The following is a 19,673-nucleotide window of genomic DNA, read 5'->3' on the forward strand; positions in this document are numbered from 1 at the left end:
GTCAAGCAGAGAGTTGGATTCGAGAAAGTCTGTCAATCTGGCGTACACAACTCTCTCGAGGATCTTGGAGGCAAATGGGAGTAGCGAGATAGGGCGGTAGTTGGATGGGGAGTTGGGATCAAGGTTGGGCTTTTTCAGAATCGGGGTTACGGTTGCATGTTTGAAGGGTGAGGGAAATGTGCCAGAGGAAAGGGAGAGATTGAAAATGCTAGCGAGAGGAAGAGCAAGAGAGGGAGACAAAGTGCGGATGAGATATTCTTAATTTAAACTATTTTACGCTATGTTAGCTATTTGATTTGTTTATACAGAGCGCATATTTGGAGGATTTACCTCAATACAGGTCATTCTATTTTTATATATAGATCTTAACGTATTCTGGGTGGTTTCCACTTCTTTATATATATGTGTATATTTTCTTAGGTGGCTGTGAAGTACACCTGGGATCACTTCCAGTTATACTGTTTTCACCTTTAGTGTTTATACTTTACTTTTTGTTTTTTAATAACAAAAGTATGACAAGAAACTGCAATACTTCATTATTTTGCCACAATTAAATCAGTTAATGTATTGAAGTTCTACTAATACGATATTATAATTAGAGAGAAAAGTGTAAATGTAGCATTACATTATGAAGTGAAGGACCTGTTATAGTTATTATTATTATAATTATTATTATTACTATTTAACTTATGTTACAGTGCTGCCCATGAGTACAAATGGTAAAAGGGAGCAAAACAAAATGTTATAAACAAATACAGGTGAAGTTGAGGGTCCTATTCCTCTGGGAACTTGCAGTATAGATAGTTATCCTCATAAATTGTAAAACTACCTTCATAGCGTTATTGAATAGTTTGCCCACACTCCGGAAGCAGCCATTCTTTTGACGGTGGTCCTTTAACCAAAGGAAAGAATTGTGCAGATGATTTTCATCAACGAAGATGTAGGGGCGGGCCTTATTGAAAGACTTCACTACAAAAGCAGTCAGCCTACAGAGAGAGTGGTATAAAATGAAATATTAACAGGGAATTAATATATAAAAACTGAGATTGATAATTCACAAAATAGGTTTCTTCCACTGGATAAAAAATTGTCTTTCAAATTATAATTGTAATCACTGCTTATCCTTAACATACACCCCAACGATTACCATGTGTTTCCCTCTTTGTCACTTTTCCCAAAAGCACTGTATGATCCATCATTCCGTTCATAGGTCAGTTGCCTTTGGTACCCTGAATAAAAAACAAAAATGTACTTAAAAAAACAACATAATGTGAGCATAATTAAACATATAGAGAAAAAAGTAGTGCACAAATTCCTTCCAGCTGTGCCGAATAAATCAAATGCTTATAAATCCATGAATTAATCAATCAATTTTCTCACAAATAGATTGAGAGGCATTAATTTGTTTGGTGCACCTGAAAGGGGATTTGTCTAGAAAACTGTGCTGTAATTAGAAAACAAATATAACATATATGTTTATTTTCTCATTTAAATGTTTAGACTACATTTTTATTGTTGCTTTTATTTTTTCTTTCATTAATGAATCATATTTCTATTTTGTCACTCTGCTTGGTAAACAGCTGCTAGTTCCTGGTAGTGACAGGCATTTTCGTGAGTGGGGCTGACCAATAAAAGTAGACTTGTGCATTCGGTTTTAAACAAATTGCACTTCATCTGAATTTTGCCCAATCAGCAGGTGTTCTGAATTTCATAGTTCATCATATGGACGCATCACAAAAAAAAAAAAAAACAAGACAGACAATGGCCGTATATGTTTGTTTTCTTCATGATTCACTGCTCCATCCTTAGTGCCAAAAAGAAATAGATGATTGATTGTTAATGGCCAGCCACTAAATTGAATAAATACATAAATAAACCAGAGATCATCCAGATCAAATGCTTAAAATATTCAAAATACTTAAATACTCAAAACTAACCAAATGCTCAATATTGCAATTATTGACTAAATGGTAAAATACAATTATATTTGGTTGGAATTTGGCTGGCTAAATTCCAATCACAATCCACTTCATTAAAAGAACGCAAAATGTGCCTATCACTGTACTGCAAAACGTATATATATTTTAAAGCACAGTGATAGGCTAATTTTTCATGCCCTTTTGGTTCACCTGGATAGGTTTTCCTCAATCATTTTCCTGGACTATACTTGGAGGAACTGAACCACCTCATCAAGGAAATTCAGCCTGACTAAATGCTTTTTTCAATTTTTCGGCAATGCAATATCCTAACAAAAAGTAGCATTGAAAACTACCCCAAAGGCAGCTGATTGTATTGGTGTCTTCCTGGCCTACTTATCGATTGTCTTAACTCCTCAACCCTGAAAGTGTGGTTAGAGGTTTGAGTCCTGTACATGTGATGGCAGACTAGAGTTATGCACACATAAAGGTTTTATGGTGTTTTATGATTCCATTACTGAGTATTTCCCAATCTTTAATGCAAATCAGCCTCCAATTTATAGGTTAGTAAATAAGTCCCACAGATAAGTGAAATAACAATGTATCTGATCTTAAATCTCTTACCAGTCTCAAGGAATCTCTTGGCTTTATTCTGAATCTCATGGTTCAACTGCTGAGTTTTTTCCATATACTGCAGAATGAAAATATTGGGGGTGAAGAGCACCATGTTTTGTTCTCCGCAGCCATATGGCATGGCCAGCAATCTGTCTAGGTTCTGCATGGCTGTACCCATTAGATCTCCTACAAAGAAACATGTTTATATATCTGTATAAATGCTTTAGATAACAAAAATTTTGCAATGAGAATGGATAAAAGAGGTTATCCTTGGAGAACGAGTCAACAATACTTTAAATAGCTTACCCTGATGATGTTGTAGGTAAATTCAAATCATATATAATCATATATAATCATGACCCAATACAAATGTTTTAACAGACAAGATGTACACAATTATATTACTGTAACATGCATTATTAACATAGTGATTAATTACCGAGCACAGTCACATAAGCTCTCTCAGATTCCTTCACAATCTTCTCAGGTAACTTCAATACAACCTCTTGCATGGAGTGATCTAGAAAACAAATCAGCATTGTTATTAAATATGGGTGTACCTGTTTCAAAAACCTTTTTTTTCTACTAATAGAAAAAGTTCAGAGAAGCTACTACAAGGTTAAGGTTAACAAATTTAAATCTCTTTAGTTTGGAAAAATGGCACCTCAGAGGCGATATGTTAGCATTATATGATATCATTATACAAATATATTTAGGGCCAATACAAACCATTATCTGGAAATCTATTCATAAATAGGACTATACATAGGACATGAAGTCACACTTTTAGACTGGAATAAAGGAGATTTAGTCTAAGGCAAATTAAATGTTTTTATTTTTTTACAGTAAGAACAATAAGGATGTGGAAGTCGGTGCCTAAAAAGTGATATTATTAGAGTCTGTACAGTTGTTTAAACAACAACTGAATGCATACTTGCAAAAACATAATATTCAAGGATATAATATTTAACTAGTGAGGCAATAGCTTCTCGATCTAAGGAGATATCTGACTGCCATTCTGGGTTGAAGAAGGACTCTTTTCCTAGTCTGTTGCAAAATTGGAAGTGATTCAAACTGGGTTTCTTGTCAACGTTTGGATCAATAGCAAAAACAAATGTGAGAAAGGCTGAACTTGTTGGACACATGTCCAATGTAACTATGTAAAACTGAAAGAATTGTGTTACTTATATGTTCACTGTCTGCAAAATCCCAAATATAATTTGCCACAGTTACATACGATAGCGATGTGTTTTGGCTTTGCACTGTACTTGCAATAAACAGGAAGTGGCTAATTTTTCTCAGCCAACCCTTTCAATGCTTGCTATGGGAGATATTTGGATGTCACAGGAATCCCTACACACCACAGTTTTATGGAATATGTAGTTTAGCTGTGTGATTCCCATTGAAAGGTTTATAGCCTGTGGCTATGATAGTTTCTTATTTTATTAATTTAAGTACTATATAAAGCAAAATTTCAATTTATTTAGGTAGTGAACACAACAAAATACAACGTTTCGTCTCAATGGCCTTAATCGTGTATCATATAAAATTGGTCCGAAACGTCATATTTTGTTGTGTTCACTGCCTAAATAAATTGCACTTTGCATCCTACCTGTTGAACCCATGGATTTTGCTTTATAATCTACCTACTGACAGCTTGCAGGCCTCTACTAGGGAGTACTGGAACGTACATTGGTTCCTATAACTCTTTTCCAAAAGTGTCACACTATTTCAACTTCTGGATTAATTTAAGAATTAACAAATGGTAACTCCTAGATATTGCAGTAATGTTTTATAAAGTGCAGCTGTAGTGCATGTTTTCTATGAGGTTAGATTGCCTGTGCACCATCCTCCTCACTCTTCTTCAGAATGATTTGGCATCATACAGAAATATCAGGAAGAGCATTACCAGTAGGGATCAGTGAAGGCTCCTGTTTGCTCCTCATTTTAACTCTTGATGGTTAAATAAAAAAAATTAAAAAAAAATTGCATAATATGAAATGAATAAATTCCTACCATTTATGTGGTCTGAATATGATTTTAATGTAAAGGAAAAAAGGTTTTGCATAACAATATTATTTATATACTGCCAACATAGTTCACAGTGCTTTACAATTATAGAAACAGGATTTCCATAGTTATATTATACATGTACTTTTCATGCATGTTATTATGTACAATTAGCACTATTATCATTTGAATATCACCAAGATATTCCTCAGTTCCTTACAATTCTAGAAAGGGTATATTCACAAGTGAAGAAGGCTATGCTCAAACAAGCTTACAATCTCTATGAGGATTCAAGGTCAGTGGATATATATTGTTACATCTCTTGTCCAAGGATACTTACTGGTGAGGAGGTCTGACCAAGATGTGAATCTGGGTTTCCCCTATTACTGTGTCTCAAGCCAGCCCACATGAATGTAGGTGTTTTTGATGTGACCTCCTACAGATGTCTAGTATTACCAATTTGCCCTCATTTTGGGGAGAGATTTCTCAGTAGGAAATAGTGCGAAAGAGGCAGTATATTTCTCTTAATGTACCTCATCATCACATATCACCTATTAATACTTACCTTCGTCTTTTTGGATACAGAGAAGAGAACTGTGAGATATTTCCTCTAGAACACCTCCAGGCTAAAAACAGACAAAAAAAAAAAAAACGTTACTATATGAGTGAAGACACAATAATGGGTATTCTTGATTTTGTTCAATATGTATTTATGAGTACATTGGGTGTTTGCAATAAACTGACCTTTACAAGAAGTGGTTTAATCACAGTGTCAATGCTCCCCTGTGAAGGGACAATAGGCAGCTCATTATCACATAAATCCTGAGTATCTAGAGCTTCTGTCTGGACCGTCATATTTACTTCTCCTAATGATGAGCAAAAATGACATGACACATAATACTATAAAAAATTTTTTATCTCAGAATCTCACATGTATATGCATTGCAATGTATTGGAATATCTTGATGTAGCCCTTTCAGATAAAAGCTAAAATAATGTTCTCTATAAAGCTGGATTTTCTGGGAAAGTTATCTTTGCACATTTTATCTTAACATGGACGCAATTAATAAAAAAAAATATGGAAAGGGCTTCTTTTTCAATTCTTCCATTTTGATCTGAAATTTTTAAATTTTACCAGTGAATTGCAAAATTCCTAGTATAATAATGCCCATTTGTAATTTGGTATTAGACAGCAGGTACACCTCACCTATTTTAGTGGCTTTCAGGTTCCAATAGAAGGTTTTACTTTCGTCGGCACACAGACAGCTAGTACGTTGACAGTCAGCACAGGGCTCCTCATCTAACTCTTCAGATTCTTTTAGTGTGGTTTGAATCTGTAAAGAAGGATATACATAATAATTATGCTCCACATTTAGAGTTTGTAGCTAAAGTCATAGATTGTGCAAAAAGCAGCGTAAAGCAAAATATGTGTTATGTGCATATTCATTCTTTCAATGATTTTTCATATAAATGTTGTAAACTTATCAAGAAAAAAAATAATGCTCAAGAACATATGGCCTACATCACATGTGGGTTTTAATTGCACCTTCAACTTTATTATAAACTTGGTGCTACATCCAGGTGGGTGTAAAATGCATGGAAGATGGCATGGGTGTTGTTAGGGGTCTCTAAGGACTGAAGCTTTGGATATGGGGGAATGTTAACCCCAGATCTCTACAGCTGGTGATGATCAAGGGGAAAAAGAATATTGGGGTTTTTGTGCTTGCTATTTTTAAGTTTACATCAGGCAGCTGCTTCTCAAAGTAGCAGTCTATGATGAAAATACATCTTATTAATATAGTGTTCTGCCAGGCTTCTTATGGGAAGGGGCCTTCTTTGATGAACAGAAGGGGAGGGGTGTTAGGTATCATGGCCAGTTCACATTGAATACCTGGCTGTGTAGTATGTGCTTGTTTGTGGTACACCCAGTGGTGTATCCTGGTTTTGTGCTGCCCTAGGCATGACAAGACTCAATCCCCCCAGCCTCCTTACCTTTGGGAATACTGGGGTGGATTCTCATTTCCCTGGGGTCCAGTGGGGCTGCTGGGCAGCTGGGCGGCCGGCCGGTGACTGCAGGCGGCGAGGGAGCACTGGTCCTCCTGACGTCAAATTCCGGCTTCCGGCATCACTCTGTGGCGCGCGAGGGAGCTGAGCAGAGAGTTCGCTAATCAGTGCTCCCTCACCAGCGCCGCCTGCCCGCCTGGATTGTCAGTTAGTCGCTAGGCTAACAAGACATTTGCCTGGGCATTTGGGGGCGGATTTTTTTGCCACCCCCTGGAAAGTGCTGCCCAAAGCAAATGCCTTGTTTGCCTCGCGGCTAATACGTCCCTGGGTACACCTTCAACATGATACTAGTGAGCAAATGCAGAATGATGTGCATGCATGGACAAGATGAGAGATAAAGGAATTCAAGTTTTCCCCTGGGCTAAAGCCCCAACTGTTTCTGGAACCTAGTAACTTCACTGGAAGATGCAAATTCTGTGCAGTTTATTACAGACATTAAAGTCTCCATTTTATTTTGTTGGATACGCTTTTCAAATGAGTTAATACTTTTGGTATCAGTTATCAGTACTTGTTTGTAGCTTCTCTGACTGTCTGCAGTCTGGTTGTAAATAAAATCAGCTCACTCAGTGCTATAAAGGCAGAGACTTTGTGCATGCATTTGATAAGAAAGTCTCCCTGGCATGAAGGGGTGTGGCTAAGGGGGCAGGCTTATGGTGCCCGATTCTGCAAGACATTTTTTTGTACAAAACTATAAATATTTGAGCATGCAAAAAATTACAGCATGTTAATCTATTAAATCCATTAAAGTTGTTTTGATGCCTAGAGTGTCTGTTTAATAATGCTACTGTCACCTTTATACACTCCTTCCGGTAGTTAAAGACATTGACTTTGAGGGTGAAGGATTCTCCGAGAACTACAGAGTATGGCAGTGTGAGTTCCACGAAGAATGGCTGAAATGTTCTAAGGGTGGTTGGCGAGGAGAGACCAAAACCATTGGGCCCCATGCAAAAGGCCCCTGCATACCAGTCTGTGATGGTGTCTGGAGCTGTCACATGGAGGTTGACAGTGCCTGAGTCTCTGAAATACAGATCACTGATAGTCAGAGATTGTTTGTCACTGAGAAAGATGGAAAAATAATGTAATTATGTATTATAATCAGCAGTTTGATCATTTCAACTGGCAGTCATGATATCTGTGTTATTATATTTATTAAGTATTCGTTTGAGAACTGCATTTCACAACACATGCCATTGGATGGGAAGTACATAATGATTTCTCAATCAAAAACAGGAATGTGTGTCTCGCTGTCTCTACAGGAAAACAAGCCATAATTCCTTGATGGGGCACACGAAGTGCCAAAACAACCATTTGGGATGGCATTTTCTCTCAAGCAGAGGAGATGTGCCTGGAATATAGGATCTAGACAATGGATCTAGAATGTTTCCATAAAAATGCTTTCTGTAATGGTAAGTGAATTAAAATGTATTTAAAGTGCCACTCAATGTGCATTATATAAGGAACGTGCCAGTGGACTTTGGCTTTTACAAATGGAAAATGTTTGTATATTACCTTTTACTTCACCATTGTGTTACTATTCTAGTGCACTGGGACAAATACCTTCTAGACTTTCTCATTTTGATTTTGCAGGTTATTCAGATGGTTGCCTGGGAAATCCAAAGTTAATCCATTTGGGATCAATAATCTATCACTAATGTGCCTAACCTTAGTCCTATAAGGTTTACATAAAACCAAATATTAGTTTAAATTAATTAACCAAAGGGTCTCAATACCCCCCCCCCTCCTAGCAATAGTAAAAAGTGCTGTACCAATGTGCTATATGGATCAAAACAGCAACACATAACAAATAACACAAAATAATAACTGTTGTGCATAAATGATTATTACTCAACACCCCTGTATGTAAAATAATTAACACATTAATACTTGTTATACCTATGAAGTTCTCATCCTTCATGCAGTAAGAGCTGAACCAATAACCTAGACAAACGTTAGTGTTACATGTGGACAATTCTTCATTCATACCATCAAATAAATTTAACAATATAAATAAAATAATTCACATTTATTGAAACCAATTAACAACACTAATAGAAATATATATATAGTTAAGCAAAAATCTGCACACCGGTAGAGCCATAAGACTTGCTTTTCCCACAGAAATCACAAATATGCAGTGTTGTTACTACTGCAAAGGATTCTGGGTGGGCATATGCACGTTAGTTTAACAAAGAATCACATTTATGCCTCATTCCATTTTAAACATGGATTCCGTTGAGTCTGTGTTTGCTGTATACAACAGCTTTGAAACACAACTTAGGAAAAGATGCATAGCCAGGGAACTACTCATGGACAACTGTTTTATTGTTAATGCAAATCATCACATGAGGTTGGCAACTGGTTTTCTATTGAGGCTTGATAGTGCTTGGGAAGCAAAAACCAAAACATATATATATATATATTTTGTGAATTGGATCGTAAATTAAAATGAGTTTTTATGCTACACTTTTTATTTTGTGTTATCAAATGAAATCATGGTATTTCATCCTTTTTTTGTATCATTCTGTTTCCTATAATGATAATGCAAATTCCAACTTAATTTCTTGTTTTTATTGATAACAAAGGCCAAATTCTCACCCCACACGAGCCAGCTTCCACACCCATGTTTCAGGAAAATATTTACGAACAATTTCAACTTTGCTAGGCAATGGTCTTTCTGCTGGATTAACAGAGCCTCCGGCTGGAACGGCATCTTAAAAAAAGTACAGAAATTTAGGGAAAACAGTTTGTGTAGGCGCTTCAAAAAAGCTTAAAAGTGGAGTAATGATGCAGTAATAATTCAATGGGTGTAAAAAAGGTGTACTCCCTTATCACCTTTATATAAAACTGATAAGATATACCACAGTATACGCCCAATGTGAATACACATTTACTATACTTATTGTGTGTTGAAGCAGCACAAGTACATCTGCAAATACAGACAGAATAAAAACATAGTGCTTTCTGTAAAATACAATGAAAGTGAAAAATAAAATGAGTGGTATCAAATTCACAAGAATAGACTTGTGCCAGGCTCTATATAGTCAGCATATAAGGTGCCTATACAGGCTAAACGATAGAGTACCAGGACAGGATACCGGATAGATAAAGTAAAAAAATAGAATAAAGCAGTGTGTAAACACAAAATCACCTCTAAGAAGTCCATATAGTCCAAATTCAAGTAGTTGGAATAGACAGAAGACGCGTTTCAGCTATTAGCCTTCCTCATTGCTTGTCTTTGATTTTGACAAAAGTAATTTGTCAATAATAATGATGTTCACATGACACTGGCAATTTCATCCTTTCCAATATGCATATTTATAGATTTTGTTATAGGTTTTATTTTTTTCTTGAACAATAGAATTATGAAAGTTTTCTACAAGACTTACCTAAACGGGGTTGTGCTCCTGGTGGTCCTGGGATTCCATAATGCATAAAATCATAATTGTGAAAACATTTCAGAGGCTTCTTTATGTCACCACTGGTGATTATTTTTAAGCTGATGTCCTATAATTAGATAAGAAGTTTGAATAACTATAAGATACTGTATGTAATTTTTATTGTTCTAACTTTCTCCTCAAAGCTTCTAGAACAACTGTCAAGCTTTCTCAATTCCAACTTTCTCAGTTTGAGTCATACCAGGGCTCTGTTCTGGGCCCCCTTTTGTTTCTTCTTTTTTACTGCCTCTCTTGGTAAACATATTAATTACTTTGGATTCTGCTACCTCCTGTAGCTTATGGTCTCCCAGAGTAACTTTTATTTCACAAAACTGTCTCTTGCTCTCTCTCTCTTAAAGGGCCAAACTCCTTTGTCACCTTCCAGTTTTGCTACTCTGCCCTACTAATTGTTTTCTTTTGTTTTTATACCCCACCTCATCTAGATTGGAAGCTTGTTTGAGCAGGGTCCTCATCATACTATTGTTCCTGTAACATTTTCTAATTGTCTCAATTATTGTTAAAATCCCTATTTTATAATATGGTAAAGCATTGTAGAATAAGTTGGCACAATATAAATGCTAATAATAAAAATAATAATAACTCAGAGCTCGAGAAGAAATCTTGATATTTCATATTTTTATTGACTCAGTCTTGAGCAAATCTACTTGTGCTGGCAATAACGCAAGTGACTAGGAGGCACCAGTTCAAACATTTAGGCACCTGATTAGCAGTCCAAGCTTGTGGTTTATTTGAGACATACCTGTAAGTGTGGCAAGGGAGATGCAGCCAGTCTCCATGCCAGCTGCTTAAGGGATTCCTGTTCCACCGTGCTGGTGAGGGATATCCAGGCACAAGCTTGGGACCAACTGCTGCATCAGTAGTGGCAACATTTGGTGTGGTGTCCCCTACTAAGATGATGTCAGTCTCATGCCAACTAGGCCCACAGCTCCACACATTGACGAAGCTCGACCCTCTCTTTGATACTTTTTTGGGCAAACTGGCCAGCAGATCGCAAAACCCTTCCCCATAGCTGACTTGGTGTTTCTGGCCTCAATGACTCACTGCTGACATCCCATCTCCCTGGCTACTTTGGATGCCCCAGCCAAGGTACAACCATACTGGAGCGGTCATGGTAGGAGGCTCAGGAACAAATCTAATCAAACAAGCTCAGCTCAATTGGGCTTGCAGGGGTAGAGGAAGTATGACTGACTGCTGGGCAATGAGCAAGAGGCCCATAGACCTCAATCTACTAAGCAGGATAAGGTGCTCTGTCCCTGAGCGGAACCTCCTTAGTGAGATCAGCCCAATCGACACAGCCTGCTGGGTTTTAGGTGGGTGGCTCATAGGACTTGGATTCCCTTTTGGGACTCTGCCAAACAAGTGGTGGGAAAGGGTTGACTAATTAAGCATGCCATTTCAATTTTCTGTTATTGAAGAGCTTGTTCTTGCTGTTGTGGCATCGCAAGCCTATTTGTATATCCATGCACAGAAAAAATAAAGATTGACAAAACAAAAACAGTTACACATCATAATACCTAACACATGCCTTTGGGATGTACAATATCATAGTACACACAGTAATGTAAAATAAAAATTAAAAGAAAGAGCTCACAGCTCCCAATAAACCATTTTGATTTATTAGAAGCAGTGAGATTATGATTTATTTTGTTTTACTGCATGTGAAATAAATTATTTCTTTCAAATTGGATACTGTTTCCTCTCATACTTTGCCTGGAGAACAGGCCTCAGTATTGTCCCAATTTTGGCAGGCCTGTCACGATTTTTAGGTCATGCCCACCTACCTGACTTAGCTCCCTGGTGTCCCACTTTTGGTTACACCAGTGAACTGTCCCAAACAATCATAGTGTAAGATTATTATTAGATGTGCTCAGTTCACTAGAACCCTACAGAGAGCAAAGAAACAGTTCTCCCTGCTGGGTCTGCCCTCAGTGGGATGGCCTCAGATGTTAGGAAGGCAGCTTGATATGCATTCACACCAGGCTGACCTGCAAGTAATTTGGGTGGGCCAGCCCCCTTTCTGGGCAGATCTACTCCCTGTCTGGGCAGGTCAACCTCCTTTGAGGCAGAGCCAGTAATAATATTGTGTCACTTTACAACACCTCCTACCCCCCTTCCATTAAAATCTTCTTGGAATGCCAGAGTTCAGAGGTATTCTGGAGGTTCCCTTAGCCTGTACAGGCACATTGCGGTGTCATATACTGAGTCTGGCATGACCCAGAGGCATGTGAATGGTTATACATACAAGATATTCCCACATTTGTATATCATGGTGCATTTTGGATTTCTCCTATATCACTGTGTTTACTATTATATTGTATATCCCATTTGATTGTGCTAAGTATTGTGGTTAGTAATTGTTAGTGCCATGTCAGTTTTTTTGTTGTTGTTTTTTGTTTATTCACTTTGACGTTCCCAAACTATGGCTGAGCAGTAACAGGGTTACATGAGATCTGTGGGGAAATTGCCAGGATCAGTTCCGATTGTAGGATGAACATATCGGAGACAAACTGACGCTATATGTGGCTGGAAATACAAACAAAAACTTTAACTTATTCTTCCATGAGAAGCAGCAATTAAAAACAAGTGCAATTATTTTGTTTCATAATGTTGCACTTTTCTTAAAAATTATACACCTACTTTTTCTTCACAATGCTGGACAATTATAAAAAAATAAAATAAAAGAAGGACTTGTTCTAAAAGTTAAAAAAATAAATACAATGTATTTTGTTTTACTCTCCTTGTTCATTATGTAGCAAATATTCTTCAAACATTCTTCATCCACAAATTTAAATAAATACAAACATTGTTATTGCCCATGTGTACTATAAATGCTATGCTGTAATTAGTAACATAGTAACACCAAGTTATGTTCTTTATTATGTTTAGCTGCTTTTATAAGGCTGTTATATTAGTTTCTTTATTCCATTACCCCCATAGCTGTATGCAAATATATAAATGTATATAAAACAACTTGGGAAACTCAAATATCTTATACAACCAGAATGTAATTACCCTTAAAATATTGTACCAGTAGTAATAAACTGCAAAGAGATGTCCCCGATTTTTCCAAAGCTCAGTTGGATTTTTTTCTGATCATTGCTTTAATTTGCTTCCAAAGTCCAAAGTGTATCCATTCTGGGATTACACCTCACTATGCTGTAGTGGTTACCTTAACTACCGCAACACTTACATTGTGTTTTGATGCATCACGAGGCATCATCACATTGCAGAATTCACATTTGAGTTTTCAAACACAGTTGATAGAAGGTTGACATACTAATTTTTTTTAATGTAATTATTTTTCTATATATTTAACAATAATGTTGAGTCTGCTTTATTTTGATAATGTCCCAGTAGTGTTGAAACAGTGATGTCCTTTAGTTAAAGGAACACTATTGGATCAGGAACACAAACATGCATTCTTGACCTATAGTGTTAAAACCACTATCTAGCCCCCTGAACCCCTTGCCCCCCTAAATATGGTAAAATCATACCTTTATTCCAGTCTGCTGCTGCTGACATAATAAGTGATCTCAGCCTATCACAATGCTTTGCGATAGGAAAGCATTGAATTGACTGAGATTGCAAATTCTAATGATTTGGGCCAAGAGGCAGGCCGGGGGCAGAGGCAAATGCCACCCCAGTCAATCAGCATCTCCTAATAGAGATGCATTGAATCAATGCTACCTTTCATTGGCTTCCATAAACATACGTGGGTGAGTACCCAGTCAAGTTACTGCTTTTTGTTTTTCAGATTTTATAGAGAGTTATATTTTTTATGTAAAAGTCTTTGGTGGTATATTTTTTAATCTTAATGGTTTATAGATACAAAAAAATGACAAATATGTTTTAAAATAGAGATTATAGAGCTTAAAAATTATATATTTCTTAAAAAGTTACACGTTACACTTTAAACTCAATTATTTTAGGAAATCTTCCAACCTACACAGAACTTTATAGAGTACCTATAGGATATTCCAAAACCAGTATAAAAAAGAGACACTTGAATGCACAGAGGACATAGGAAACTGCTTGCATGTGTGATAATAATGTAAATACCTTAAACAAGCTGTAGACATCAAACTCAGATTGTGGAATCCATGGAAGCATATAGCTTCTGGATTGTTGTTCCCAAGGTCTTCTGTAAAAAGATGGTCGTCCGAAGCTTAAAGAAGGAAACTCATAATGGGAGCATCTTGGCTCATTTTCTTCTATTCGATAATCATACCCTCCAACATCTCTGAAGGGAAATAGATTGTGAATCTATAAAGGTAAAATAGTAAAAAGAGCTTACATGCAGAAATGTATATAGAGAACAAAGGGGGTGGTGGTTGTTTTAGTTTTTCATTTGGGGAGCACATGGAATGTTGATTTATTTTACATTGGTATTTACTAAACACCAGATATTTTCCTGGATGGACATCTAGTGAAAGTGGGCAAATTCTGACCACAACGGCAATTCTCATATTTACTAAAGCCAAATACAGGCAGACTTTGGTTGGCCCAAGCTAATCTGCAAGAATAACCCAGATAATAATATTTTCCTATATTTGCACTTAATTTTAAAAGTCTTAGTACAATGTAATGATCTAGTTAAAAAAAATGCAATTGGGTTAATAGAAATAGTTGTTTTTGTCAATCTGTTTTTTTTATTGAGGCAATAGAAGGGACTTTACAGAATAAAGAAAAGGGAATTGTAGCAAATAAACACACACATATCACATATGGAAAAGGAATGCAAAAGTGCGTAAACCCCAGTGCATGACATCCTCTTTTTTCATAAGATAATAAAACTAAGAAATCAGGCTAGACAATCACAACTTACAGGCTAACATGGCCTAGACAGGTATAAGATTCTTAGCTAAACAATCGAAGGATCTATCTAGGTGAGAGAAATGACTACGGGTAAGCTAAGTTGTCATGTGAAAAGGAGCCACTGGATTCTGGGACACTCATACAGCATAACTGCTAAGATAGCATAAATAAATGCGTTAATCAAATTAATACGCTCATTTCAACATGAAACTGATGCATATATTGCAAACAAACAAAAAAGGCGTAGTGCTATGTATAATGTAGAATAAATTTGTTAAAATATACTTGACCTAATATATTGCAATAGTGTTCTTTGTTATCCACAGAAGCACCTAGAAAAGGAATATAAAACTCCAATAGTGTAAAATAGTTTGTGTCAGATTAAGGGTAAACATATATATCTGGAACCACTCACATTTTCCTGAGCTATAAAACTAGCTCAGGGATGAAACGCCACCAGGTCCGTTTAGGCGACCTTTCCCTTCTTTAATGCTGTTATTTCTTTTAGTCCTAAAGTTCTATGGTGTCCAATATTGAAAGGGAGTTATTTTCAATGCATTGCCGAAGCTACTCTTTTTGTACTATATACCATTCTAATCCTAAAAGGTATAGGTGCTTTTCATTGATATATCTAAAAATTGTTTAACTTATAATATTGAAGTGATCTTAAATTTTGAGTTGGATCTATTTCTTTGAACAATGGATTTGCTCAAAAGCAACTAAATGAGGATTAATCTTGACATATATGGTTATCGGTAAGTAAAATTGATCAACGGTTATTCTCAGAACAACGTAGATGCACTTTATTTTATAGAGATTTTTTTCTCTCTTTTTTTCTAATGGAAATTGTTTTGAATTATAGTAAATATTCTCCCCCAGTTGTCCAACAATCCTCACTACCTGTGTAAAACAGTTGCAGGTATCTGGTTGAATATGAAGATATGTTCAACCTTTTTTGTTTGTAACCTGGAAAGAGATTTCAAATTCTTCCAAATTGGATGGCTTACATTTTATGTCAGTTGTAAAAGGGTTGCAGTATCGTAGCAGGACTCCAGGGGTCATTGTTTTAATGGATATCACAGAATATCCAAGGGTTAAACTCTACCCAAAAATGGAGCTCATTGTGTAGAATAATTGTGTAGAATAATAGGGGATAATAGGTAAATAATTATTGGCTTGGTAAGAAGAAATCGTCTTGTAATTGGGGAAAAGTTTTGATATTGTTTCCTTGAATAAATCTTTTAATATAGCCTATCCGAGCCGTTATCCAGGTTTTAATGCTAAGATCCTCTATAAATTGTTCTAATATGCCTATCTGGAGATACAATAGGATTGTTTTATTCATTTTCAAATTTCTTTTTAGTTTTTCCCACTCATACATTAGATTTTTAACTACCAAGCTATTATTGTGACCCATTTCATTTTTCACAATTTTTTTTTCTTTCAGGATTCCATATCAGTATATCCCAATTCTTTACCCCTGCAAGATTACATTCAATTCACCACCAAGATTCCAAACAATTGTGATCTATAGATTTCAGGGGAATCATCTGGAACATGATTTGGGTAAAATGTATGCACGTATGGTATTTATTCTGCCCATCCACGATATATCCTCTTGTCTCCACTCCTTCACTTTAGCATTAGTTAGTCTGAATATACGGAGGAAATGTATCTCCATTGTTCTTTCTACATCTCTGACAATTTTAACACCCAAATAGTCAAAACACATTTTTTTCCCCAGGAAAAAGTGATATTTGGAGTAAATCTCCTCAATGTGGAGATTATCCACATTTATTAACATCATAATAGATTTCAACATATTTAATTAAAAATTTGAAATTTGGCGGGCATTCCCTCCAGTGGCCATTGGAGTAACTAAATGACCTCCATTTGTTTAAATATACATAGGGACTGAGGAGAGAGCGCAGGTAACTTTTTTCTTTGTTTTTTTAAAAAATGAAACTTGGCTGAACTCACTGATTTTTTTCTATAGTATGTAAAGGTTCTATCATAGTCACAAGAATATCATCAGCATATAAGTTAATTTTAGGCTCCTTTGAAAATAAAAGATTAGTCCCTTTATCTCAGAACAGTCTCTGATATTAGCCGCTAATGGTTCGATGGTTAAAATAAAAAGTAAGGGAGAAAGGGGACACCCCTGTCGGGTGCCGTTAGAAAGTTTGAACCAATCTGTAGTAATATTAGGTCAGATAGTGCGAGTAGAAGGAGTTTAATATAGGGAAAAAATTGCTCTTAGAAAAAAAACCTGTTTTACTATATTTCTCTAGAGAAGCCTTCATAAAATCCCACCAGACTCTGTCAAAAGCCTTCTCAGCATCCAGTGACAGAGGTAGAAGGAGGGGAAGACATCTCTTGATGTCCACCACCCTTTGGACATTTGTTGCAGAATTTCTGCCATGGGACAAAACCTACCTGGTCCCGATGGACTAAGTATTCTATCAAAGGTTTAAGTCTGTTAGATACAACTGAGGTAAAGATATTAACATCAACGTTTATTAATGATATTGGTCAATAGTTTACAACCTCTGTGGGGGTTTGCCCTTGTTTTAGAATTGGTTATAATATTGGCTCTAGTGATTTCGTCTGGGAATTCTCCTGTTTGAAAGACGCTGTTAAAAGTTGAAACCATAGCTCCAATAACTTTATGACTTTATAATTTATAGAATTGGTTAATAAATCCATCGGGACCAGGGGTCTTGTATTTTTCTAGATGGGTAATTAAAGCCTGTATCTCCTCTGCAGAAATAGGTCTATTTAATCCCTTAAGGACACATGACATGTGTGACATGTCATGATTCCCTTTTATTCCAGAAGTTTGATCTTTAAGGGGCTTTTTGGATTTCAGACAAAGAAGGATATCTCAGGGATTTATATCAGTATTAGTTTCATCAATTAATTTAAATACTTGGTTACTTGTTTGTTTCTTTTTTAATTTCTTGGTTAATAATTTATCTGCTTTGTTTCCTATATAGTAATAATTTAGTAATTTAATAACAATTTTTTTATAATTTTTCTAAAAAAAATTATCATACGATCTAACAAACACTGTTTAATTTTATTCTGGGTTTGAGTTATTTCAGTCAGGATTTCTTTTTTGTAGGGAGAGTCTTACTCCTCTTAGACAGAGAATATAAAGTCGATAATTTTTGGTCTTGTTTTAAATTTACTCTGAAGCTTAATGAGATGTCCACTCATAACAGCTTTGGAAGCACACCAATTATTAATTGGCGAAGTATCCTGACGATTATTATCTAAAAAAAATAATGTATATTTTCTGTTTCAGATATTCACAATTGCTTTCGTATTTCAAAAGAAAGTCATTACACTTCTGTAATGAATATGCCAAACACGCAGAGTGTAAATCACCAGAACCACAAAGATAGACAGAGAAAGCCCCTATACCGGTCCTTAGAATGGCTGGGCTGAGAGAGGTTAGAGGAGTCAGGGACAACCAAGGTCAAAGGAATACAGAAATACACAACAACGAGAAATAAGCCGAGTCAGGGAACCAGAAATCATAGGAGTCAATGGAAAGCCGAGTCAAAACACAAAGAAGCAAACAAGAACGTGCTGAGGAGGAACACAAGGAACAATAGGGACCACAACAGGGCACTGATTTGAAGGCAGGCTGGGTTTTTATATGATTGGAAATGTGATTAACATAACCATGCCCCCAAAAGGTACGAGTGGGTTGAGCAATTAAGTTTAGAGCTCCTCTGGTGACATGTGCCTGCACGGCCCCTTTAAAAGGGGCAGGCGCATAGCAGCCGGTGTCCTTGATGCTTAATGCATCCAAATCCTGCGTGGGAGCGGCGGTCCGACCGATACTGCTGTCAGCGGATCGGCGGACCGATCAGGTAAGTGTTTTTTTGCTTACAGCTTCCAAGTAGATCTACTAAGTTGTGGATACCTATTTTGTACTTCCACATTTATTATACTATGATTTGACCACATATTGTCTATTACCTCTAATGCTGTCTGCCATCAAGTACCACGGAGATGACATTTCTCTGTATCAAGACCTATCTAGCCTTACACTCAATGCCAGACAGGCTCTGTGCCCTGTTACGAGCACTCTTTATGAAAAGAGGATTTCATACCGATGGGGATTCCCCTTCTGCCTGCAAGCTAAGCAGGGAAACTCATGGGTGATGGTTCGTTTCAGAGATTTTTTGAGGGACCTACACTTAACAGCAATAAGGGACCAGAATTGGATCCTCGGCGAACCCATTGCAATGAGACGGGACCCCCTTCTCCCCATGTGAATCGACCACGCACCATCTGGTGGAAATACTCAGCTAAGCAGATAGGGAGGCCGAGACGGCCCTGAAGAATAGCTTTGCCATGGTTATGCCATGTTGACGGGAGGATGGTGAGTCACACTACACACCGGGGAGGTGGAGGTACAGCTAATACCCGAAGAAGCCATAAACTGGGGGTATACTTTGGACATTTTGGGAGGGGAGTTTGATAGGTGCACGGGGGACTCCCCTACTTGGTTGACCTCATGGGCCTTATGTTGGCACAGTGTGGTGGTTTTGACTAATGATGTACCGAACTGTTCGCTGGTGAATAGTTCCTGGCGAACATAGTGTGTTCGCGTTCGCCGCGGCGGGTGAACACATGCGCGGTTCGATCCGCCCCGTATTCGGCATCATTGAGCAAACGTTGATCCTGTGCCTCACGGTCAGCAGACACATTCCAGCAAATTAGCAGCAGACCCTCCCTTCCAGACCCTCCCACCTCCCTCCCAGCATCCATTTTAGATTAATTC

The 19,673-nt window shown here is 37.0% G+C and overlaps 1 protein-coding gene across 1 annotated transcript in view; it reads right to left on the reverse strand.

Moving 5' to 3' along the window:
- LOC134575461 (alpha-2-macroglobulin-like) overlaps positions 1 to 19,673 on the reverse strand; it is a 128,485-nt gene that overhangs the window by 24,601 nt on the left and 84,211 nt on the right. The window contains exons 16-26 of the mRNA XM_063434755.1: positions 14,120 to 14,323; positions 9,992 to 10,109; positions 9,201 to 9,315; positions 7,397 to 7,622; positions 5,749 to 5,875; positions 5,286 to 5,407; positions 5,107 to 5,167; positions 2,971 to 3,051; positions 2,541 to 2,717; positions 1,148 to 1,229; positions 830 to 986 (exon numbers count right to left, since the gene is read on the reverse strand). Of these exons, the coding sequence (XP_063290825.1) occupies positions 830 to 986; positions 1,148 to 1,229; positions 2,541 to 2,717; positions 2,971 to 3,051; positions 5,107 to 5,167; positions 5,286 to 5,407; positions 5,749 to 5,875; positions 7,397 to 7,622; positions 9,201 to 9,315; positions 9,992 to 10,109; positions 14,120 to 14,323 (1,470 nt within the window). The remainder of the gene's footprint in view (positions 1 to 829; positions 987 to 1,147; positions 1,230 to 2,540; positions 2,718 to 2,970; positions 3,052 to 5,106; positions 5,168 to 5,285; positions 5,408 to 5,748; positions 5,876 to 7,396; positions 7,623 to 9,200; positions 9,316 to 9,991; positions 10,110 to 14,119; positions 14,324 to 19,673) is intronic.

Source organism: Pelobates fuscus, chromosome 10 (assembly GCF_036172605.1).
Source record: "Pelobates fuscus isolate aPelFus1 chromosome 10, aPelFus1.pri, whole genome shotgun sequence".
Taxonomy (NCBI): domain Eukaryota; kingdom Metazoa; phylum Chordata; class Amphibia; order Anura; family Pelobatidae; genus Pelobates; species Pelobates fuscus.